Here is a 25,667-nt window from a genome sequence, read left to right on the forward strand (position 1 = left end):
TCAATGGCTGATTGGGAGTTGGTGAGTAATCAAGGGCTGATTGCTCACCAGCTGTGCAAGGCCCAAAAAGCTGCCAGAAGAACAGCACACAGGGAGAGGGGGGAAGAAAGGACTCCCATATAGTTGGGGATGGTTACAGAGGTAACAGGAGTGAGTGCAGTTTTGATCCCGACAGGATACAGCAAGACCCGGCGCCCAGAAGACGGTATCCCGGAGAGGGTCTCAGGGGGAGACCTATCCTATCCTTTTTGATCTATTATTTAAATAAACACCCTTGAAAACGGAACTAATCCTACTCTGTCTGTGTCTGTGTCTGATCTGTGTAAACGTCTTGACCAAACCCCCTGGTCTGCCACAGTACATACATATTCTCATTTCCCCCTTTTAGATGTGTGTATTGGGGAATTGTTACATATTACTGCACTGTCGGAACCAGAAGTACAAGCATTTTGCTACACTCGCATTAACATCTGCTAACCTTGTATGTGACAAATACAATTTCGATTTGAATGCATTTCAATTAAGAGGTGTGCCTTGTTAAGTACATTTATGGAATTTTTGACTGGTACTGTGTGTGTATGCGAGTCTTCTTACTTGTTGGCCAGGTTGATGCCCAGGGAATTGGGTGGTGGCACCAGCAGACAGACAGAAGGCACCAGCATGTCCAGTCCTCCTGGTCCCGTTACCTGCCACTTACTACGCTGGGAGTTGTCTTTTAGGATGCCCTCGTTGCCCTTCAGAATCACCTTCTGTGGAGCACAATACAGAATGTGTACGAGAGAAGAGACCCTTATGTGACTTGAACAATTAAAATTGCCCTATTTCTACTTTCTTGCATAGCTAAAATATAATCCTTGATTAATTCTCAGCTAAGATCTTTCTGATAATTGAAATGTATTTTAAATGTACATCTGTCGGGTTTTAGACCAAGTCATAGCACTATCTCTGCTGCAACCCTAGTTATAAATGCTGTGGTTAACTGGATGGATAAAAGGCAACATTGTGCTGCCCTCTTCATTGACCTTTCAAAGTCTTTGTCACACCCTGGTCTTAGTATTTTGTGTTTATATATTTATTTGGTCAGGCCAGGGTGTGACATGGGTTTATTTTGTGTTGTGTTTTTGTATTGGGGTTTTAGTAGGTATTGGGATTGTGGCTGAGTAGGGGTGTCTAGCATAGTCTATGGCTGCCTGAGGTTCTCAATCAGAGTCATGTGATTCTCGTTGTCTCTGATTGGGAACCATATTTAGGCAGCCATATTCTGTGAGTGTTTTCGTGGGTGATTGTTCCTGTCTTTGTGTTTGCACCTGTTTCGGTTTTCATTATTTCATTTCGTTAGTTTTGTAGTTTCTGTATGTATAGGTTTTCCTTCATTAAAATATATCATGAATCATCATCACGCTGCATTTTGGTCCGATCCTTGTTCTACCTCTTCGTCAGAGAAGGAGATAGAAGAGAGCCGTTACAGTCTTTCAATACTGTTGATCACTCACCTCTAATTCAGAGGCGTTCCTCAATTGGCCCAGACCAGGCTGCATGTAACTGGTTGAAAAATGACTTGACAGATAAAACTATCTACTGATGGTGTTGAATCAGGTTTCCTGGATATTACGAAAGGTATCCCACAGGGGTCGATTCTGGGTCCTGTACTTTTTACATTAACAATCTCGACTTGTCTGTAAAAAATATTATAACCTGCACTTGTATGCCGATGATACTGTTGTGTATGCTATTGCCCCCACGGTTGATCAGGCTCTATCTGATGAGTCTGCATTCATTGTATTACAGAAACACTATTGACCTGAAATTACTATTGAATGCTGGTAAAACTTAAGTAGAAGTCGTTCTCTAGCGTGCATAAAAGTGGAGCTGATGATTTAAACATGTATTTTGGATGGTGTGTATATTGTGTCCCTGCTTACAAATATCTGGGCTGTCTTTTACAAAGCATAATGAGTTAGTTAAAAAAAACGGGCTTCTTCTACAGAACTAGGTCCTGCCTCTCACTAAATAGTAGAAAGCAGATCATTCAGGCAACGTTTCTGTCGGTCCTAGACTATGGTGACATCGTCTATATGAACACAACTGCCACCTTATTAAAGTCGTTAGATGTAGTTTATCATAGCACACTTCTCTTTATTACAGGTGACAATTTTAGTGGTCAACACTGCATTCTCTACCAGAAAGTTGGTTGGCCCTCTTTGATGTCACGTAGGTTGATACATTATGTTTTCATTTATAAAGCCCTTTTACAAAAAGTCCCACTGTACCTAACATCATGACTAAACTTCAGACATACAAGTTACCACACCCAGTCTCAGGAATGGTTAACTCTGGGAATTCCGTTGGTCTCTACTGAGTTAACTAAAAGCGGATTTACCTTTCTTGCGCCTTATTTGTGGAACAATCTTAAATGTTCTTACATTTTATGTTTTGTTGCCTCTGGGCCAATTCAGTAGGCTGATTTAGGACCTTATTACTGATGAATGTGCTTGTTTTTAATGACCATGTTGATGTGTTTATTTTCTGTAATTTATGTAATTCAGGGCTCATCTGTAAAAGACCTTGGTCTCAGTATGGCTCCATGGTTAAATAAATATGTCTCTGACCTGGTCTTGTTTGAAGTCACACAGGGCCTGTACCATAACAGGACTACTGCTCTTCTCTTCCTCAGGGTTACGTGGTCTCAGCCTCACAATGCTTTTGGACATGTTGACCAGGTGCTGCACCTGCCTCTTATTCTCCAAGATCCACTCTTTCTCCTTCTGTTGGACACATAGGTTAGGGGTCAGAGGTTAATATCCATTTCAGAGGACAAGGGGAGCAATTTAACTTTTGTATCTTCACAAATTACTGCCTATTCCCCATGTAGTGCAGTTTTTTTTTTTATTGGAGTGACTACAGTCAAACGTAGTGCACTATATTGGGAATTGGTTGTTTGAGATATAGCCTTGAACTGTCACGCACTGATCTGTTCCACCTGTCCTTGTGATTGCCTCCTCCCCCTCCAGGTGTCTCTTATTTTCCCTGGTGTATTTATCCCTGTGTTTCCTGTCTCTCTGTGCCAGTTCGTCTTGTATGTTTCCAAGTCAACCAGCGGTTTTCCTGTTCTCCTGCTTTTTGCTATTCTCCTTTTTCTAGTCCTCCTGGTTTTGAACATTGCCTGTTTCTGGACTTTGTACCCGCCTGCCTGACTATTCTGCCTGCCTTGACCACGAGCCTGTCTGTAATTCCTGGACTCGGATCTGGTTTTGACCTTTTGCCTGTCCACGACCATTCTCTCTCCTACCCCTTTGGATGAATAAACATTGTAAGACTCAAAACCATCTGCCTCCTGTATCTGCATTTGGGTCTCGTCTTGTGCTTTGATGAACAGCATCTGTGGTGCTGATATACATGTCTTACCTCCAGGCCGTTGAGTAGTTCCAGCAGGTTTTCCAGAGGTGTGTTCCTATCGCTGGTGAACTTCCTACGGATGTTCTCATGCTCTTTCTGCAGCTTGCTGTACGTCTCATTGGCCTCCTTGAAGAACTGGCTGTATGCAGCATTCTCCTTCAGGTGGACATGAATACACTTGGTGATCTGGAGGAGCCAGCTCCACTGGGTCTGCAGAGTGTCCATGTAGGCCTGGAAGACATAAAAACAGAAGGATAGAGGGGTTAAAGGATGAATGAATCAAGATAACCATCACAACGAATGACATTGAACAAAAATCTATTTGCATCATGTAAAGTGTTGGTGTAATGTGTCATGAGCTGAAATAAAAGATCCCAGAAATTTCCCATATGCACAAAAAGCTTATTTCTCTAATTTTGTGCAGAAATGTGTTTACATCCCTGTTAGTGAGCATCTCCCCTTCACCGAGATAATCCATGCACCTGAAAGGTGTGGCATATCAAGAAGCTGATTAAGCAGCATGCTTGTTACATAGGTGCACCTTGTGTTGGGGACAATAAAAGGCCACTAAAATGTGCAGTTTTGTCACACAACACAATGCCACAGATGGCTCAAGATTTGTGGGAGGGTGCAATTGGCATGCTGACTGCAGGAATGTCCACCAGAGCTGTTACCAGAGAATGGAATGTTAATTTCTCTGCCATAAGCAGCCTCCAACGTCGTTTAAGAGAATTTGGCAGTACGTCCAACCGGCCTCACAGACCACGAGTAACCACGCCAGCCCAGGGCCTCCACATCCGGCTTCTTCACCTGCGGGATCATCTCAGACCAGCCACCCGGACAGACCAGCCCCCCAGACCAGCCACCCACAACTGTGGGTTTGCACAACCGAAGAATGTCTGCACAAACTGTCAGAAACCGTCTCAGGGAATCTCATCTGCGTGCTCGTCGTCCTCACCAGTGTCTTAACCTGACTGCAGTTCGGGGTCATAACCGACTTCAGTGGCAAATTCTCACCTTCGATGCCCACTGGAGGTGTGCTCTACACATATGAATCCTGGTTTCTACTGTACCGGGCAGATGGCAAGCAGTTGGCTGACGTCAATGTTGTGAACAGTGTGCCCCATGGTGGCGGTCGGGTTATGGTATGGGCAGGCATAAACTATGGACAACGAACACAATTGCATTCTATTGATGGCAATTTGAATGCACAGAGATACCGTGATGAGATCCTGAGGCCCATTGTCGTGCCATTCATCCACCGCCATCACTTCATGTTGCAGCATGATGATGCACGGCCCCATGTCGAAAGATCTGTACACAATTACTGAAAGCTGAAAATGTTCCAGTTCTTTCATGGCCTGCATACTCACCAGACATGTCACCCATTGAGCATGTTAAGGATGCTCTGGATCGACATGTACAATAGCGTGTTCCAGTTCCTGCCAATATCCAGAAACTTTGCACAGCCATTGAAGAGGAGTGGGACAACATTCCACAGGCCACAATCAACATCCTGATCAATTATATGTGAAGCCAATGTGTTGCACTGCATGAGGCAAATGATGGTCACACCAGATACTGACTGGTTTTATGATCCACGTCCCTACCTTTTTTGTAAGGTATCTGTGACCAACATGTGCATATCTGTATTCCCAGTCATGTGAAATCCATAGATTAGGGCCTAATGAATGTATTTCAATTGACTGATTTCCTTATATGAACTGTTACTAAGTAAAATCTTCGAAATGGTTTTAGGTTGCGTTTATAATTGTGTTCAGTGTAGATAGCTACAGTAGATATTGCTAGGTGTCATGGGCCACAGGAAGAGGAGCTGTTGCGACTAACAGCTAATAATCAATAATCAAATAGATATTCTCCTCACCTCGATCTTGTCAGAGGCAGGGTGATGGTTCTTCAGAAGGCTGTCCACTTTCAACTTCAGTTTATTCAGGTCTTTCTCCTTCTCCTCCAGGGTACTCATCAGTTTCTGTCAGAGAACAACACAGTTAGGGCAGAACTGGAGAGACAGAAACAGTGTTAGGACCTGGGGACCCATTGGGACTGGAAGAATGATCTGTGGTTTCATTGCACAACTCCCAGTGGTTTGGCATTATAGTTCCCTAGGGAACAGAATGCAAAACAGATGAACAAGACATAATGACATGCAGATACACAATAAACTAGATGTGTCAGTCACGGGACTAGAGATTACCAAACATTACCAATCATCAGGAAGGATCGGTAACAATCAGGAATTATTACAGCTAGTATGCACCCCAAATGGCACCCTATTCCCTACATTGACCAGAGTCCTGATGAAAAGTAGTGCACTAAATAGGTAATAGGGTGCCATATGGTACACAGACACCCTGTATGGCCTCTATGGGAATAATCAACTAGCCTTTCCCCCCTCCCACTGTGACACTTCCCCTCTGACCCTTGACCTTTAACCCTTGACCCAGTCCTTACCGAGTAGCTCTCCTGCTTCTTGGGAATGTAGAGGTCAATGTTTTTCTCCCCCCAGTCGAACACCAGCTCCTCCTCCTCTCTCTCATTCACCCACATGATTTCTCTGCTGATCTCCTCAATGATTTGCTGCAGCTCTCTCAGCTGGTTGCTACGGCCATGAGACATTTTCTAACACACAAAACATGGTGAGACATCTATAGTTAGGTACAATCAATAAAGTTAAACATCCATTGTTACCAGTGGTGTAGTGCTATTCTTGCTATTCTTGGGGGCTTTGCAGTGGCCACTCTGGTTTGGGTGTCCTTGGCAGAACGGTGTTGCCGTAACCAAGTGGTCACATATCATTCTGGGTTCCACTGCGCACAAGGGGGATCCATCGAGGTTTATGAACATCAAGGCAGACACATGTTCTGATTGCCCTAAGTGGTCAAGCCACCGACGGGCCTTGGCAGTACACACATAGCCTATAGTTCTATAGTTTTTCATGGAATGTTATTGGTATTTATTTAAATGTATGTAATGAATTTTCCCGAAAGTGTTACCAGCTCTGTGCATTCTCAAATTTAAAAAGTGAATGAGTGCCACTGCTCCACGCTCTGGCAGCACTACACCCCTGGTTGTGTCATGACTAACTGACAGACAGATGGACACCAACATGTTAAATACAACACAAACATACAGAGATAGGATATGGTACAACAACCATATTATAAAGTAATGCAGGGTGTGAGAGAGTTTTCCCCAGAGCCCTCTCACACCTGCAGCGTGTCCCAGTCCTGATCCAGAGCGTGCTGGTTGGCCTTGTCTCCTTTCTTGAACTGTAGGGAAAGACACACACGGAGCTAGAATCACACAAACTCAGAATCGCACACACAGAAATAGAATGTATGAGAGTGTGAAAGTAACGGTGTGATAGGTTTGTTTGTTTGTTTGTTTGTTTGTTTGTATATATATATATATCCAACACACCAGTTCATCCTTGGCTCTGTCCACCTCTGCACTTCTCTGTATGGAGCTGTGAAACTTGTTGTGGCTGATCAGCTGCTGCTCGATGGCTGCAGAGTCGTCTCCCCAGGGTGAGGTTTCTATGAGACGCTGGAACACAAAGATATCACCACCATGTAATAACCACATAACAACACCTTCTCGCACACAACATTAACACATCTCAACCAACGCACAGAGGCCAGACATATTGTATACAAATAACAGCAACCAACCTGTCCATGAAAACCCAGTTTTGACCCCATGTTTATTTGTAACATAAGCATTTCGTTGCACTGCAATAACACCTGCTAAACTATGTAGTGACCAACAAACGTTGATTTGATTTGACTATTGTGAAGACAATACTGCATATTGCCACACGGTGGTGATAGAGAAACATGAGGTATGACTCACTACCCCCTCATTACCCCTGTAAGGCTGTAATACACACAGAAAAACAACCAAGGAAGAACAGTATGTCAGGAGTTCACCAGCAGACATGGAGTTTGATCCACTGAAGACCACAATAACATAGTCTCACTTTCACCTCAGTTTGTGGGGAGTGTGGGCGTATGAGAATGTTTTTGTTCTTCTGTGTCTCTGGTCTCCACCCCTCCTAATTGAGATTTATGTCTGACAGTGGCAGATGGACTCTAAAGCATTCTTTACAACTTAAAAAAACTCAAATTACTGCATATGCAAATAAGAAGAATGCTTTCAACTTGGCACGATAATTGACATGCCTTTCTAAACGGGTAACCTCTAACATGACATTTGGATATTTGTGGCAAAGCTGCATGACATTTGGATATAAGTGGCAAAGCTGCAGTTGTAACCGATGTGAAATGGCTCAATGGCGCAATGGGTAACGACGCTTCGAGGGTGGCTGTTGTTGATGTGTGCTGAGGGTCCCTGGTTCGAGCCCAGGTAGGGGCGAGGAGAGGGACGGAAGCTATACTGTTGCATTGATGCTGTTGACCCGGATCACTGGTTGCTGTGGAAAAGGAGGAGGTCAAAAGGGGGGTGAGTGTAACCGATGTGAAATGGCTAGCTAGTTAGCAGTGGTGCGCGCTAATAGCGTTTCAATTGGTGAAGTCACTCGCTCTGAGACCTTGAAGTAGTTGTTCCCCTTGTTCTGCAAGGTCCTTGGCTTTTGTGGCGCGATGCTTCATGGGTGTCAGTTGTGGTTCAAGCCCAGGTAGGGGCAAGGAGAGGTACGGAAGCTATACTGTTACACAGTCATTATAACCTTCCCCACCAGCTGCTCTAACCTCTCTGTTCATTCTCCAGAGTGTTGCAGGAGCTGGCATAGGAAGGTGTGCAATAGTTCAGCAGGCAGGGATGACGTATATCACCGGCGGTTGTGATAACAGTCTTAGTGGGAATTGTCAGAGAAGGGCTATGGTTATTTTATTTACTGCGTGTGTGTGCGTGCATTAGTGCGCATGCGTGCATTTGTGTGCGAGTTCGGTGTGGAATTTCCTGTGTATTCAGATCTAGATTAGAATGTCAGTATGTTATCTACACTGGCCTCTCCTACACACCCCAGTCCTTCAGGATCAAAACGTTATGTGTGGGAGGGAGAAATTCCTAAAAGCGTCAAAGGGTCAAGTGTCTCACAATGATGACCTAAATATTCTAAATATCACTGGGAATGTTTTGCAAGAAGTTGTCAGCACCCCTTTTGACTCACAACTACATGCAGTTATCATGATATATTTTGAAGATGTACAGGTGGCAGCAATAATATTATGCAATCCTATAGCATAGGCCTTCCTACACAGCATTACACATCTATCCTGTATCTCTGGGTAGGGTGTGCTTTTCTGTACCTTCTGCTGTCCAATCCAGGCAATGGCCTCGTTGAAGCTCCTCCCAGCTTCCTCCCATGCACCACTCCCCCTGCTCCCCCGGCTCCGCCTCTGCATGGTGCCATATACGGCCATGTGGACTCCCTTTAACTGGTCCCTAAACAGATCAATACTATGGAGGCAGGGGGAGAGACAGACAGAGACAGAGAAAGAGAGTTAAACAACGCCTATACATGACCCTAACAGTTTGGGAAAGTGAAGGCGGTAAGGGATTTCTAAGATATTAACACAGAACTCGGCCCGTATCCACAAAGATTCTCAAAGTAGAAGTGCTGATAATGATGAGTGCGAAAGTTAGACGCACAAATATTATACCCCACCAAATCTCCCCTGTTATTGTAATGGTGAGAGGTTAGCATGCCTTGGGGGTATGATATTTGTGCGTCTGTATTATTATTATTCATTATTCATTATTCACGATTCATTCAGGATTATCCCTAACAATGGTAGCATTCACATTAATGTGGAGGGGTTAAAAACATATACTATTCTTATTTACAATAAAAGTGACTCCAAAATGCACAATACATTATTTACAGTGCCTTGCGAAAGTATTCGGCCCCCTTGAACTTTGCGACCTTTTGCCACATTTCAGGCTTCAAACATAAAGATATAAAACTGTATTTTTTTGTGAAGAATCAACAACAAGTGGGACACAATCATGAAGTGGAACGACATTTATTGGATATTTCAAACTTTTTTAACAAATCAAAAACTGAAAAATTGGGCGTGCAAAATTATTCAGCCCCTTTACTTTCAGTGCAGCAGACTCTCTCCAGAAGTTCAGTGAGGATCTCTGAATGATCCAATGTTGACCTAAATGACTAATGCAAATACAATCCACCTGTGTGTAATCAAGTCTCCGTATAAATGCACCTGCACTGTGATAGTCTCAGAGGTCCGTTAAAAGAGCAGAGAGCATCATGAAGAACAAGGAACACACCAGGCAGGTCCGAGATACTGTTGTGAAGAAGTTTAAAGCCGGATTTGGATACAAAAAGATTTCCCAAGCTTTAAACATCCCAAGGAGCACTGTGCAAGCGATAATATTGAAATGGAAGGAGTATCAGACCACTGCAAATCTACCAAGACCTGGCCGTCCCTCTAAACTTCCAGCTCATACAAGGAGAAGACTGATCAGAGATGCAGCCAAGAGGCCCATGATCACTCTGGATGAACTGCAGAGATCTACAGCTGAGGTGGGAAACTCTGTCCATAGGACAACAATCAGTCGTATATTGCACAAATCTGGCCTTTATGGAAGAGTGGCAAGAAGAAAGCCATTTCTTAAAGATAAGTGTCGTTTAAAGTTTGCCACAAGCCACCTGGGAGACACACCAAACATGTGGAAGAAGGTGCTCTGGTCAGATGAAACCAAAATGTAACTTTTTGGCAACAATGCAAAACGTTATGTTTGGCGTAAAAGCAACACAGCTCATCACCCTGAACACACCATCCACACTGTCAAACATGGTGGTGGCAGCATCATGGTTTGGGCCTGCTTTTCTTCAGCAGGGACAGGGAAGATGGTTAAAATTGATGGGAAGATGGATGGAGCCAAATACAGGACCATTCTGGAAGAAAACCTGATGGAGTCTGCAAAAGACCTGAGACTGGGACGGAGATTTGTCTTCCAACAAGACAATGATCCAAAACATAAAGCAAAATCTACAATGGAATGGTTCAAAAATAAACATATCCAGGTGTTAGAATGGCCAAGTCAAAGTCCAGACCTGAATCCAATCGAGAATCTGTGGAAAGAACTGAAAACTGCTGTTCACAAATGCTCTCCATCCAACCTCACTGAGCTCGAGCTGTTTTGCAAGGAGGAATGGGAAAAAATTGCAGTCTCTCGATGTGCAAAACTGATAGAGACATACCCCAAGCGACTTACAGCTGTAATCGCAGCAAAAGGTGGCGCCACAAAGTATTAACTTAAGGGGGCTGAATAATTTTGCACGCCCAATTTTTCAGTTTTTGATTTGTTAAAAAAGTTTGAAATATCCAATAAATGTTGTTCCACTTCATGATTGTGTCCCACTTGTTGTTGCTTCTTCACAAAAAAATAGTTTTATATCTTTATGTTTGAAGCCTGAAATGTGGCAAAAGGTCGCAAAGTTCAAGGGGGCCGAATACTTTCACAAGGCACTGTACTATGAATTTCTATTGGGCACAAAATTATCTGAAACACAAGCAAATCAAATAGCAAATGAATCCAAATAATTTGTGGTCACAAGCTAGATGTAGTCATTGTGTGCTATGAATATGGGACCAAATACTTTACTTTTTACTACCTCTTTAGACAAGTGAATTTGTCCCAAAACTTTTGGTCCCCTAAAATGCAGGGGGACTATGTACAAAAAGTGGTATAATTTCTAAATGGTTCACCCGATATGGATGAACATACCCTAAAATTAAAGCTGAGATTCTGCACTTTAAACTCATAGTTGTTGTATCATTTCAAAAGAGCTGGTGTTTTATTGGAAGGACAACAACATTGACCAAAACATTGGTAACAGTCCCAATACTTTTGGAGCTCACTGTATTGATAAGAGCTAAATACAGGAGTCATCCATTTGGAGATTGTAAATATAAATGCCTATTGTTTTAGATCTATTTCATCTTATGATCTCTGGAGACAAATGTGAAATCAGTCATAAGACTGCAAACTGAAAAGCATATCAACATAACAAGTATTTATACCCCTTTCCCACAGTGAAATATGACATGCTGTTCCGTTAAGCAGAATTTAAATTGTATGGCCTTAACTTTATTTAGGGTTAGTTCCCTTCAGTCACTACATTCTGTATCATTCCATTAGGCCTCATTGTTTGATTTAGCCTACCTTTAGTTGTTTCCTCTGTAAACACTGTTGTGAAAATGTTTGGTATCAATATGGAACGCAGACAACGCGTGGCAGTTTAAACCTGGAGCCTTTGTCATCACAGTTCCATGATCAGTGATTAAGGGAGATTTATATGACTATTGTTCAACAAACTTTGTAGACTTTTCTCCCCTTCCAATATTCATGAATTGAACAACTGAATATGGCAACTTTCAGGATGAATCAAACCTCTGCATTTTTGATTCACCAATATATCTTGTGCGTAAAGGCTCTCCAAACCTGTTTTTGTTTAAGAAGTAGGTAAATTCATTAATACTTTCCTAACCCGTAATAATTTATAAGATCAGAGTATTTTTAAATCTACTAAACAGAGACAAATATGCATATTTTGATGGCTTTCTTCATTTATCCCTAATAATCAGAACCCATTCTCTTCATATATTCTAGTTAGCCTTGTTACAGGCTTTGGCATTCCCATTTATAGTTCGAGGTTGGACATTAGCATGTGGGGCACACCGATTGGTGTCACCTTGTTAGTCAGTATATGGTACACCTGTGCTGGTTTGTCAACTCGTTAGTGGGTAGGTGTTTCACCTGTGCTGGCCCAGGTGATATTACAGTGGCTGGCCCAATACTCCAGTTGTCTTGAGTTGGAGCTCCCTATTCGATTTCTAGAAGGACAATCCTTTATCTAATCTTCCCTGTTTTTGTTTTGCTCCACTCTTTGGTTTGCTTCCTGTCTTTAACTTTGATGTGAGTTTTAATATAGTTTGCTTGTTCTTGGGCAAATTTTGTGGGCGTTCATGGTGGTGTCTTTTAGGCCCCATTTGTTGTTGCTGGTCAACTTTCAGTGGACACCCCCATGAGTATCTTTCAGAACCCCTGCTAAAACCCCACCTGGTTCATTTTGGTTGTGGTCAGTGACTCCGTTAGTTCCCCCTTCTGTTTGAGCAACATTATTTGGGGTGGGGAACATCTGTCGGGAATTCAAATTAAAAAAGGTACTGTATTGAAAGGGATTGCTTTAGATAAATGTACTGAAAACCCTATTTCTGTTGGCCAATAAGTGGGAGGTTCTTTGGTGGTTGAATTACATTTATTCAGTGTGCATAAGGGAGCCATTCCCAAAGAGCTTGTTGCACACCTAGATAAGGTAAGTCTAAATACCAAATACTGAGAAGTACTTACATCAAAGCATGTCAAAAATAAATTGATTTCCTAAATCGGCCCCAATGAGAATAACCTGTACAAATAAAAATCTGTAGTAGTGATAATGTCTCTGTATATTTTACCTCTTAACCTGGACTCCAGCCTTTCTAGGTTTCAAACAAGAATATGGTTTTGAGGTTTGGTACCATGAGACTACTGACCTTCGGAACACGTTGTCGTTGGATTGGCCCATGTGGCTCAGGTCCCGAGCACACGCATTCAGCTGCTCTATGGTCTCTTTGGCCATGGCCATGAAGCGTTCTGCCTCGGCTGTGGCACGCCCAGAGTCGCCACCCTGTAGGATCAACAGGGAAATGTCAGGAAGAGATGCACATTATGGATTTGTACATTACGTTCAGTCTAGCTTTGACTTGGTGTTCTAGGTTTCTCAAATGAGAATACGGTAGACTATGTTCAGTTAGGTGAGTCCTTCAATTCAAACCCAGTTAACGACAGGACCATAATGTATAAATCTCCTTTCTGTCCAGACAGCTTCTATTACTTATATCAGATTGTAGTAGTGTACTATAATGTAGTGTACTATAAGTAGTGTACTATAATGTGACAGGTTATGGCCAAATTAGCACTTTCCCTGGGTGTGTGATTAAAGATAATCCCTGGGTTTGCTGCAGACTGTGTGCCAGACAAAAGCTGACACTGCCTTCTTTCATACCATTCATAATCAAAAACACTTTTATTCCAAGCAGATTGAATCAAAAACTCGCACTCATGCTCGTGCTCACACACGCGCGTTGAGTCAGCCATACCTGCATGAACATGTCAAACATAACAGGGACAGATGAGGCATATAATCTCACTGGTTATGATGACTTAAACAAAGACATGATTCTGATAAAACCTGGATTGACAGACACATATCTAAAGCTGTTTTAAGCTCATTTGAGAACATAAAGGGAAAGGGTGGAGTCGCATCTGACAGAGCATATTTCACAGGCCAGGTGTGAGGATTCATCATGTGTGAGTGTCTACCAAAGATAATAATGATCTGTTATGGATCATCTCACAATAGACCTGACTTTTAAGAAACCTCATGTTCCTACTACTTGTACTTACACAACAAATCCACTAAAGCAAGTAAAGGGTGATTGGCTGTAGGATTAGTACAGTACTATCTCAGCTTTCATACAGTCAGGTACGGTACATATCTTAGTCAGACTGTCTGATTACATGTACTTGTTGTCAGACTAACTGTATTTAGACTAAAACAGGACCAAAGCAGGCATCTCAAAGCAGACAGGACATGAAGTGACTCACAGAATAGAACACTTATTCTATATCTCTATGGTAGGTAGTGACTTACAGCCTGTAGGCAGTGTTCTGCCTTCCTCAGGTACTCCTGACATTGGCCCTGCAGGATGTAGGCCTTCTGTTGGAGGGCACTGGCGGTGGATTGGCTGTAGGAGACATGGAAGACATTATCATCATCAGCCTACTATAAACATCACTATAGCACATTGTAATCATCATCCTCATCACCGTCAACAACCCTATAAAAAACTGGCCCTTCTTCTGACCTCAATGTGACTTCCTCACTAAATAAATGTTTAACATTGATCAATGATTTACATCAATTGTCCCAGTGGTTTGCTGTTATGAATTGTGGTCTTATTGCAGCAACTGGCAAGTATTTCGTTTTCTAAGGATGCTTCCGATGTGCCTTAATTGAATAGACTATGTGCAGGGATGGGCAAATGGGAAACATGCATCAAGAGTGACATGCTTTTCCTGGGAAGTGGTTTTCAAGAGTAGTGACATGCTTTTCCTGGGAAGTGGTTTTCAAGAGTAGTGACATGCTTTTCCTGGGAAGTGGTTTTCAAGAGTAGTGACATGCTGTTCCTGTGAAGTGGTTTTCAAGAGTAGTGACATGCTTTTCCTGGGAAGTGGTTTTCAAGAGTAGTGACATGCTTTTCCTGGGAAGTGGTTTTTAAGAGTAGTGACATGCTTTTCCTGGGAAGTGGTTTTTAAGAGTAGTGACATGCTGTTCCTGGGAAGTTGTTTTCAAGAGTAGTGACATGCTGTTCCTGTGAAGTGGTTTTCAAGAGTAGTGACATGCTGTTCCTGTGAAGTGGTTTTCAAGAGTAGTGACATGCTGTTCCTGTGAAGTGGTTTTGAAGAGTAGTGACATGCTGTTCCTGTGAAGTGGTTTTCAAGAGTAGTGACATGCTGTTCCTGGGAAGTGGTTTTCAAGAGTAGTGACATGCTGTTCCTGGGAAGTGGTTTTCAAGAGTAGTGACATGCTGTTCCTGTGAAGTGGTTTTCAAGAGTAGTGACATGCTGTTCCTGTGAAGTGGTTTTCAAGAGTAGTGACATGCTTTTCCTGTGAAGTGGTTTTCAAGAGTAGTGACATGCTGTTCCTGTGAAGTGGTTTTCAAGAGTAGTGACATGCTGTTCCTGTGAAGTGGTTTTCAAGAGTAGTGACATGCTGTTCCTGTGAAGTGGTTTTCAAGAGTAGTGACATGCTGTTCCTTTGAATGGGTTTTCAAGAGTAGTGACATGCTGTTCCTGTGAAGTGGTTTTCAAGAGTAGTGATATGCTGTACCTGGGAAGTGATTTTCAAGAGTAGTGACATGCTGTTCCTGGGAAGTGGTTTTCAAGAGTAGTGACATGCTGTTCCTGTGAAGTGGTTTTCAAGAGTAGTGACATGCTGTTCCTGTGAAGTGGTTTTCAAGAGTAGTGACATGCTGTTCCTGTGAAGTGGTTTTCAAGAGTAGTGACATGCTGTTCCTGTGAAGTGGTTTTCAAGAGTAGTGACATGCTGTTCCTTTGAATGGGTTTTCAAGAGTAGTGACATGCTGTTCCTGTGAAGTGGTTTTCAAGAGTAGTGACATGCTGTTCATGTGAAGTGGTTTTCAAGAGTAGTGACATGCTTTTCGTGGGAAGTGGTTTTCAAGAGTAGTGACATGCTTTTCCTGGGAAGTGGTTTTCAAGAGTAGTGACATGCTGTTCCTGTGAAGTGGTTTTCAAGAGTAGTGACATGCTTTTCCTGGGAAGTGGTTTTCAAGAGTAGTGACATGCTTTTCCTGGGAAGTGGTTTTCAAGAGTAGTGACATGCTGTTCCTGTGAATGGGTTTTCAAGAGTAGTGACATGCTTTTCCTGTGAATGGGTTTTCAAGAGTAGTGACATGCTTTTCCTGGGAAGTGGTTTTCAAGAGTAGTGACATGCTGTTCCTGTGAATGGGTTTTCAAGAGTAGTGACATGCTTTTCCTGTGAAGTGGTTTTCAAGAGTAGTGACATGCTGTTCCTGTGAAGTGGTTTTTAAGAGTAGTGACATGCTTTTCCTGGGAAGTGGTTTTCAAGAGTAGTGACATGCTGTTCCTGGGAAGTGGTTTTCAAGAGTAGTGACATGCTTTTCCTGGGAAGTGGTTTTCAAGAGTAGTGACATGCTGTTCCTGTGAAGTGGTTTTCAAGAGTAGTGACATGCTTTTCCTTTGCCAGTAGTGACATGCTTTTCCTTTGCCTACAAACACAACAGCACAGAGTGGCAGAGAGACTAAAAACGTCACCTATAAAGAGAATGCAACTGCTAAAGAGCGACTGAAACGTCACGCGGCTTTACATGCTCCCAGAGGATCTGTTGGTCTTTGTTGTCATATGAATAGTCTTTCTACAGCTATTCATACTGTAATCATCAACTATGACCTCTATACTAGTATAGACTCTATAGAATGTTTTAGATTCCTACATAGGTCTCAGGAAGGGAGTAAAAGTGTGTTTGAGCTGGTGTCTAAACAACGCCTCACAGTTTCCATGCGAGTTATAATTCAAGTTTAAGTCTCCCAGCAGCTTGTCCACAGAGGCACAAAGACAGATCGTTTCAGTTCTATGTGTACTACATACATAAACTAACGTCGGTGGGCGTGGCATAGCGTTTGGCCAGAGCAAGGCGTTTAGGTAGCCAGGCAACAGTCAGTAGTGATCTCTCTAGTGAAAATATTCCCATGAAAACAACTCCACATGTCTATTTGGATGCATGCAAATAAGTTCTCAGTGCTCATAATATGCATGTCGTGACATGTTAACTATTGTAGGCTCCAATAAAACGTTTTATTTGCATTTAGTGTCATGGTTTTAGCAGTCAGGCAGTCTGCTTTGTCCTTCAAAACAAACACCTCAATGCAGGGTAATAAATTATGAAATGGGACTGCACACAGAACTAAATTACTGTGTGTATTACTGGGCTTTGTGGTAATACAAATATTCCTCCCAGTGAATAGACAGACAACTGCATTGTAGATAACAATATACAAACTCTATCCCTCATCATAGACAGTGGATGCGTCCACAGGAAAAACAATTTGGATTGCATAATGCTACTGGCAGACAACCGCATACATTTCCCTCAAGAATTCCATTATCTTGATATCAAGTTATTAATGAACTAGAACGAAATCAAAAATGTGTTTAAGGATTTCAATTGGAGATAGAAACACTTTGGACAATGCATTTTCTCTCTGCAGGAATTTAGCTTACTAAAAGAGGTATTCGGTCAAGTGAGAATAACAGTTGTGTAATAGAGCACAATGAATGGCCTTTAGAATAAATAAAAACCGTCATACCCCTGTACTCCTCCACCACCTCCCATTGAAGTCTTTGAGTAGCTGTATGTATTGTATCCTGCGCCGTCCATGTACTCCTGTCCGTATCCATTACCACCGTGCACTTCACTCCGGTCATAGTGTTGAGTTCCCCCACTCAGGTCGGGCCTAGAACCGGATTTGCGATTTCTCTGGGACGTGTGTAGACTCATCTTTGGATGCAAAAAGTTATGAAACTCTGGTGGAAGAAAAACAATTATGGGACGAAGACTTAAAAATCCTGGCTACAGCGCGGTAGCTTTGAGCGCAGATGCTGCGAACGAAGCGGTTGGTGGTGACGCTTTAATTCTCTCCCCTCGCACCTTTCAGCGGAGGAGCGCAGACTGGATCTACAACACGGAAGAGAATCTGTTTTGTTTAAACAAGACAGACCACACCTACCATCAACGTGTTTGCCTCGCAAACGATTTTAATGTTATCCTTTTTTCTTTCCATGTTCCCACCCTCTCCTCTTTCTAGACTATGGAAGAATGTGTGTGTGTGCGTGCTCTGTGAGAGGATACGCCATTATTGTGTTTCTAGTGACCAGCCTAATTATTATTATCTCAGTGTCTCAGTGTGTCACTCAAGTTTAAGAAGTCTCGACACTGAAATGTTTACTGTTCCTTTCCCCTAGATCACTAATGACAGACCGAATGCAGCAAGAGTCTGAACAGCAAAGGCCCCCTGGATAAGCTAATAAATATCTTTAAAAAGTGCTGTATGTTGCACACAATTGTGACAGTTCATATCTTATGAGATATTCATCGCAGCATTAATTACAATAGCATTTATTACAGCATTAATTACAATAGCATTTATTACAGCATTAATTACAATAGCATTTATTACAGCATTAATTACAATAGCATTTATTACAGCATTCATTGCAATATTTTTCATAATACTTTTCACCTCAACCATTTTTACACACTAACAATACACAAACTCTATTCCTCATCCAAGACAGTGGATGCGGTCCACAGGAAAAACAATTTGGATTGCATAATGCCACTGGCAGAGACAACCTGCCCGTGAAGTATACTGGTGTCAATCAGCACCAGGGCCGGCTCTAGCCTTTTGTGGGCCCTAAGCGTCAGCTTATGAAGTTTATGCCTGGAGCCGGCCCTGCTCAGCACATTGTATAAAGAGTTATTATAATAATTTCCATCTTATCACCTTACAGTAATCTTTAAAGATAATATTAAGATAATATGAACACATTCAGTCTTCAGCACTAAGCTATTCTAAAAGATTTACAGTAATGTGTCTTGCTCTCAAATGTTTCCAGCTCGGAAGATAATGTCGCAGTAATGCATTGTTTAGCATAAGGTATAACCTATATTGCACTCTGTACAGACTGAACAGCCTTGGGCATCGGAAGGTTGGCGTTAAGATCAGAATTAATGGTGAATTGGCCACTCTGGGTGAAAATCCATCACTTGAAGAAATGTATAATATAAACTCAGCAAAAAAAGAAACGTCCTCTGACTGACAACTGCATTTATTTTCAGCAAACTTAACATGTGTAAATATATGTATGAACATAACAAGATTCAACAACTGAGACTTAAACTGAACAAGTTCCACTGACATGTGACTAACAGAAATTGAATAATGTGTCCCTGAACAAACAGTCAGTATCTGGTGTGGCCACCAGCTGCATTAAGTACTGCAGTGCATCACCTCCTCATGGACTGCACCAGATTTTCCAGTTCTTGCTGTGAGATGTTACCCCACTCTTCCACTAAGGCACCTGCAAGTTCCCAGACATTTCTGGAGGGAATGGCCTTAGCCCTCACCCTCCGATCCAACAGGTCCCAGACATGCTCAATGGGATTGGGACTGCACCAGATTTTCCAGTTCTTGCTGTGAGATGTTACCCCACTCTTCCACTAAGGCACCTGCAAGTTCCCAGACATTTCTGGGGGAATGGCCTTAGCCCTCACCCTCCGATCCAACAGGTCCCAGACATGTTCAATGGGATTGAGATACGGGCTCTTCGCTGGCCATGGAAGAACACCAACATTCCTGTCTTGCAGGAAATCAAGCACAGAACGAGCAGTATGGCTGGTGGCATTGTCATGCTGGAGGGTCATGTCAGGATGAGCCTGCAGGAAGGGTACCACATGAGGGAGGAGGATGTCTTCCCTGGCACAACAAAACCGTGACTCATCAGTGAAGAACCCTGCACCTTTTGCCAGTCCTGTCTGGTCCAGCGACAGTGGGTTTGTGCCCATAGGCGACGTTGTTGCCGGTGATGTCTGGTGAGGACCTGCCTTACAACAGGCCTACAAGCCCTCAGTCCAGCCTCTCTCAGCCTATTGCGAAGAGTCTGAGCACTGATGGAGGGATTGTGCGTTCCTGGTGTAACTCGGGCAGTTGTTGTTGCCATCCTGTACCTGTCACGCAGGTGTGATTTTTGGATGTACTGATCCTGTGCAGGTATTGTTACATGTGGTCTGCCACTGCGAGGATGATCAGCTGTCCGTCCTGTCTCCCTGTAGCGCTGTCTTAGGCATCTCACAGTACGGACATGGCAATTTATTGCCCTGGCCACATCTACAGTCCTCATGCCTCCTTGCAGCATGCGTAAGGTGTAACAGATGTGAAATGGCTAGCCAGTTAGCGGTGGTGCGCGCTAATAGCGTTTCAATTGGTGACGTCACTTACTCTGAGACCTTGAAGTAGTGGTTCCCCTTGCTCTGCAAGGGCCTTGGCTTTTGTGGAGTGATGGGTAACAATGCTTTGAGGGTGACTGTTGATGTGTGCAGAGGGTCCCTGGTTCGAGCCCGGGTATGGGCAAGGGGACGGACCAAAGTTATACTGTTACAAAGGCACGTTCACGCAGATGAGCAGGTACACTAGGCATCTTTCTTTTGGTGTTTCTCAGAGTCAATAGAAAGGCCTCTTTAGTGTCCTAAGTTTTCATAACTGTAACCTTAATTGCCTACCCTCTGTAAGCTGTTAGAGTCTTAATGACCGTTCCATAGGTGCATGTTTATTAATTGTTTATGGTTCATTGAACAAGCATGGGAAACAGTGTTTAAACCCTTTAAAATGTGAATCTGTGAAGTTATTTGGATTTTTACAAATTATCTTTGAACAACAGGGTTCTGAAGAAGGGACTTTTCTTTTTTTGCTGAGTTTATATGTATAATTATTTAACTACAGGTACCATAACTGTGAGCAAAAATACATGTAAACAGTATTGTTGTCCGTGAGCTTACTCCAGTCAGGGTAGGGATGGTAGGATAAGGGGAAAAACTCTAAATAAAATAACAAATAAATAAGGGGGATTCAATTTTATGTTTGTACTTGGCCTATATACTGTATTAACCAGAACAACTCTACCCCTACGATTTCAGCAGGCTCTGAGGAATCTCACAGCTCTTTCTGTGTGTGTGTGCGTGCGTGTGTGCGTAAGTACGTGCTTTCTTGAGTCTGTGTGTTCATGATGATTGACTGTCAAGGGACAGTGTTTGTGTGTGTGTGTGTGTGTGAGAGTCTGTGTGTGTTTATGATGATTGACTGTCAGGGTACAGTGTGAGTGTGTGTGTGTTTATGATGATTGACTGTCAGGGTACAGTGTGTGCGCGTGTGCGTGAGTTCATGTGTGTGTGTGTGTGTGTGTGTGTCAGGGTACAGTGTGTGTTTGTGTGTGCATGATTGATTTATTGAAAGACTGTGTATTTTCTGTTAGCTCAAACATGTAAGTGCAGAATGTTGCTCCTTGGTGTGTGAGCTAGGCCTATTGCTCCAAGCCAGAGACCAGGGTTAGTACACCTAAGTTTGTTGTCATGGAAATGCAGCGTGACAAACCTACAAACCACCCCTTGTCTATCAACCCCATTCCTCCCTTCCATCCCCCAACATGTTCAGACTTTTAATCACAACAGTATGGGTGGATTGATTCATGAATGTAATAAACTCGGAGTTGGAGTTTTTCTCAGATAGAAGAACAATGTAGTCCCACCCTTATAATCACTAGGCTATATGCCTGTTGGCGCATTTCAGTTTTCTGAAACACGTCCCTGCCTGTGTGTGCACACAGATGAAAACACACACACATTCTGCCAAACCAACATTCCACGGCTGGTCTTCATTCTACCACGATAGAAAACAAGCAAACAGATCAGTGTGTGTTGGAATATATTGGAACACATCAGTGTTCTTGTCTTCAATAGAAATACAATCTTCGATGGGCTTAAATGTTTCTTTGACACTTGTATGATGATGCATAGCAGACATGTACATGTTCACATGTGTGCGTGGCTCGGGTAGGTTATATAGTATATACATTTTACAAGGTCTAAAGTGCATTTCTATACAGTAAACACAGACGTCTGGCCCAGTTGTATATGGAGACGTCTTTACGAGAATGGATGTAAGAATCAGAGAGACAGGACAGGAAGAATCACCATCAGCATCCCAATTGAATGACAAGGTGTGTGTGTGTGTGTGTGTGTGTGTGTGTGTGTGTGTGTGTGTGTGTGTATACTTGGGATGAGTCAGGTGTGGCATTGGATAGGCTCTCAGTTCACACATCACACTTCACTCATCTCCAGATGTCAGACAGGATGAGACATGAGGGCTTGTAATGGGCATCTAATAAGTCTCCTTGTGTATGTGGGTTGACCAGAAAAACTGTGTGATGAGCATTTTTATAGTGACACTCTTTCATTTAAATCTCTTGAAGTTGTTCCCATGGTAGTGTGATAAAACCGGTCGTTCATCACACTTCCAACAGGCCACGCCTTAGGGGTTACTCCCTAGTCTCACAATAGAGGGGCAACCACCAACACGTACACCTGTCCCATCGTGCCTCATTAGGTGAGCTGAGATGAGTGAGCCCTGGGAGGCTCTGTTGAAGCACAGACACACCTAAAACTCCACCAAAACCCACGAAAACCAACCCCTATCACACCACACCCAGCCCTGGTATCGAGTACAGAGTGCCTGCCAATTCCCACTCTCTCTCCCTCCGACATCTCTACATTACTTTCACTGTCTGTCTCTCTCTCTCTCTCTACCTGTCCTAACTCTCTCTCTCTCTACCTGTCCTAACTCTCTCTCTGCACCTGTCCTAACGCTCTCTCTATCTACCTGTCCTAACTATCTCTGTACCTGTCCTAACTCTCTCTATGTACCTGTCCTAACTCTCTCCATACCTGTCCTAAATCTCTCTCTACCTGTCCTAACTCTCTCTCGCTACCTGTCCTAACTCTCTCCATACCTGTCCTAAATCTCTCTCTACCTGTCCTAACTCTCTCTCGCTACCTGTCCTAACTCTCTCTCTGTACCTGTCCTAACTCTCTCTCTCTACCTGTCTTTCCTCCAACCCCCTATCACACTCTCCCTCTCTTTCTGCCCCTCTCTGTGCTGACTCTGGGAGGCGTGTTCAGACACTGTCTTCTGAAGAAAACTGAGCAGAAACCCCTTCATGACTTTAGCCACTTTGACTCTCCCCAACCCCTGTCATTGAACTGTCAACAAACTTTCACAACTCTACAAATTACCTGTCACCTTATATTTTTGCTTATCAATCATTGCCTGTGTTTGGACAGGTACAGTTGAAGTCGGAAGTTTATATACACTTAGGTTGGAGTCATTTTTTCAACCACTCCACAAATTTCTTGTTAACAAACTGATGTGCATGACACAAGTAATTTTTGCAACAATTGTTTACAGACAGATTATTTCACTTATAATTCACTGTATCACAATTCCAGTGGGTCAGAAGATGACATACACTAAGTTGACTGTGCCTTTAAACAGCTTGGAAAATTCCAGAAAATTATGTCATGGCTTTAGAAGCTTCTGATAGGCTAATTTACATTATTTGAGTCAATTGGAGGTGTACCTGTGGATGTATTTCAAGGCCTACCTTCAAACTCAGTGCCTCTTTGCTTGACATCATGGGAAAATCAAAAGAAATCAGCCAAGACCTCAAAATACAAATTGTAGACCTCCACAAGTCTGGTTCATCCTTGGGAGCAATTTCCAAATGCCTGAAGGTACCACGTTCATCTGTACAAACAATAGTACGCAAGTATAAACACCATGGGACCACGCAGCCGTCATACCGCTCAGGAAGGAGACATGTTCTGTCTCCCAGAGATGAACGTACTTTGGTGCGAAAGTGCAAATCAATCCCAGAACAACAGCAAAGGACCTTGTGAAGATGCTGGAGGAAACTGGTACAAAAGTATCTTTATCCACAGTAAAACGAGTCTTACATCGACATAACCTGAAAGGCTGCTCAGCAAGGAAGAAGCCACTGCTCCAAAACCGCCATAAAAAATCATACTACGGTTTGCAACTGCACATTGGAACAAAGATCGTACTTTTTGGAGAAATGTCCTCTGGTCTGATGAAACAAAAATAGAACTGTTTGGCCATAATGACCATCATTATGTTTGGAGGAAAAAAGGGGAGGCTTGCAAGCCGAAGAACACCATCCCAACCGTGAAGCACGGGGGTGGCAGCATCATGTTGTGGGGTGCTTTGCTGTAGGAGGGACTGGTGCACTTCACAAAGGAAGTGAGGAAGGAACATTATGTGGATATATTGAAGCAACATCTCAAGACATCAGTCAGGAAGTTAAAGCTTGGTCGAAAAATGGGTCTTCCAAATGGACAATGACCCCAAGCATACTTCCAAAGTTGTGGCAAATTGGCTTAAGGACAACAAAGTCAAGGTATTGGAGTGGCCATCACAAAGCCCTGACCTCAATCCTATAGAAAATGTGTGGGCAGAACTGAAAAAGCGTGTGCGAGAAAGGAGGCCAACAAACCTGACTCAGTTACACCAGCTCTGTCAGGAGGAATGGGCCAAAATTCACCCAACTTATTGTGGGAAACTTGTGGAAGGCTACCTGAAATGTTTGACCCAATTTAAAGGCAATGCTACCAAATACGAATTGAGTGTATGTAAACTTCTGACCCGCTGGGAATGTGATGAAAGAAATAAAAGCTGAAATAAATAATTCTCTCTACTATTATTCTGACATTTCACATTCTTAAAATAAAGTGGTGATTCTAACTGACCAAAAATAGTGAATTTTTACTAGGATTAAATGTCAGGAATTGTGAAAAACTGAGTTTAAATGTATTTGGCTAAGGTGTATGTAAACTTCTGACTTCAACAGTAGGTGGAGGTAGGTGTGAGTAGGTGGGTTTGTATGTACACAGGAAGTGTTGCTCTGCCTGAAAAAGACATAACAGGATTGTCAATTATAAGGAATGTGGATAATGAGTGGTGTGTCAGTCTGTCTGATAGAATGGTATTCAGGCTTCAAGGCTCTTGCAGGAAATCATTAACATGCCAAACAGAGCGTGGTCTCACTCTTATGTATTTGAACCGGGTCACAGCTTGTCCTCCTCTCACAAAGGAAAGAAAGAGAGATCTTTACACCAGAGGTGGGACCAAGTCATTGTTTTACAATTCACAAGTCAGTCTCAAGTTTTAGCACTCAAGTCCCATGTCAAGTCCCAAGTCAAGACAGGCAAGTCCGAGTCAAGTCTCAAGTCAATTCTCAAGTCCTAAACTTTGAGTTTCGAGTCCAAACCAGTCATAATGTGCTCTTCACCAAATGTAATACCATTTCATATTTTTAACAAGAGTAATAGATAGTATATTACATTTATGCAAATCATGAATGCTTTTAAAAATATTTATATATTTATTACTTTCCAAATAAATGTTTTATTTCCATAGAAATACATGGGTAGCCATGAGAAAGACTCCCCCCCAGTGATATTGAGGATCGCTATGGCCACAATCGAGCAATGTAGGCTTGTACAGTCGTGGCCAAAAGTTTTGCGAATGACACAAATATTAATTTCCACAAAGTTTGCTGCTTCAGTGTCTTTAGATATTTTTGTCAGATGTTACTATGGAATACTGAAGTATAATTACAAGCATTTCATAAGTGTCCAAGGCTTTTATTGACAATTACATAAAGTTGATGCAAAGAGTCAATATTTGCGGTGTTGACCCTTCTTTTCAAGACCTCTGCAATCTGCCCTGGCATGCTGTCAATTAACTTCTGGGCCACTGATGGCAGCCATTCTTGCATAATCAATGCTTGGAGTTTGTCAGAATTTGTGGGGTTTTGTTTGTCCATCCGCCTCTTGAGGATTGACCACAAGTTTTCAATGGGATTAAGGTCTGGGGAGTTTCCTGGCCATGGACCCAAAATATCAATGTTTTGATCCCCGAGCCACTTAGTTATCACTTTTGCCTTATGGCAAGGTGCTCCATCATGCTGGAAAAGGCATTGTTCATCA

General features: G+C 42.7%; 1 protein-coding gene across 3 annotated transcripts in view; it reads right to left on the reverse strand.

Moving 5' to 3' along the window:
- LOC109902792 (desmoplakin) overlaps positions 1 to 17,741 on the reverse strand; it is a 43,102-nt gene extending 25,361 nt beyond the window's left edge. For 2 of the 3 annotated variants that reach the window (XM_031785714.1, XM_031785713.1), the window contains exons 1-11: positions 17,359 to 17,740; positions 14,102 to 14,195; positions 12,942 to 13,075; positions 8,688 to 8,838; positions 6,838 to 6,963; positions 6,627 to 6,686; positions 5,869 to 6,036; positions 5,282 to 5,386; positions 3,406 to 3,627; positions 2,610 to 2,765; positions 595 to 749 (exon numbers count right to left, since the gene is read on the reverse strand). In XM_031785714.1, coding sequence (XP_031641574.1) covers positions 595 to 749; positions 2,610 to 2,765; positions 3,406 to 3,627; positions 5,282 to 5,386; positions 5,869 to 6,036; positions 6,627 to 6,686; positions 6,838 to 6,963; positions 8,688 to 8,838; positions 12,942 to 13,075; positions 14,102 to 14,195; positions 17,359 to 17,549 — 1,562 coding nt within the window. In that variant the 5' untranslated portion in view covers positions 17,550 to 17,740. Of the gene's footprint in view, positions 1 to 594; positions 750 to 2,609; positions 2,766 to 3,405; positions 3,628 to 5,281; positions 5,387 to 5,868; positions 6,037 to 6,626; positions 6,687 to 6,837; positions 6,964 to 8,687; positions 8,839 to 12,941; positions 13,076 to 14,101; positions 14,196 to 17,358 lie in introns of all 3 variants that reach the window. The other variant, XM_031785712.1, reaches the window with a different exon arrangement.
- Positions 17,742 to 25,667: the final 7,926 nt, after the last annotated feature.

This window comes from Oncorhynchus kisutch, linkage group LG13, assembly GCF_002021735.2.
Source record: "Oncorhynchus kisutch isolate 150728-3 linkage group LG13, Okis_V2, whole genome shotgun sequence".
In the NCBI taxonomy this organism is placed as follows: Eukaryota; Metazoa; Chordata; class Actinopteri; order Salmoniformes; family Salmonidae; genus Oncorhynchus; species Oncorhynchus kisutch.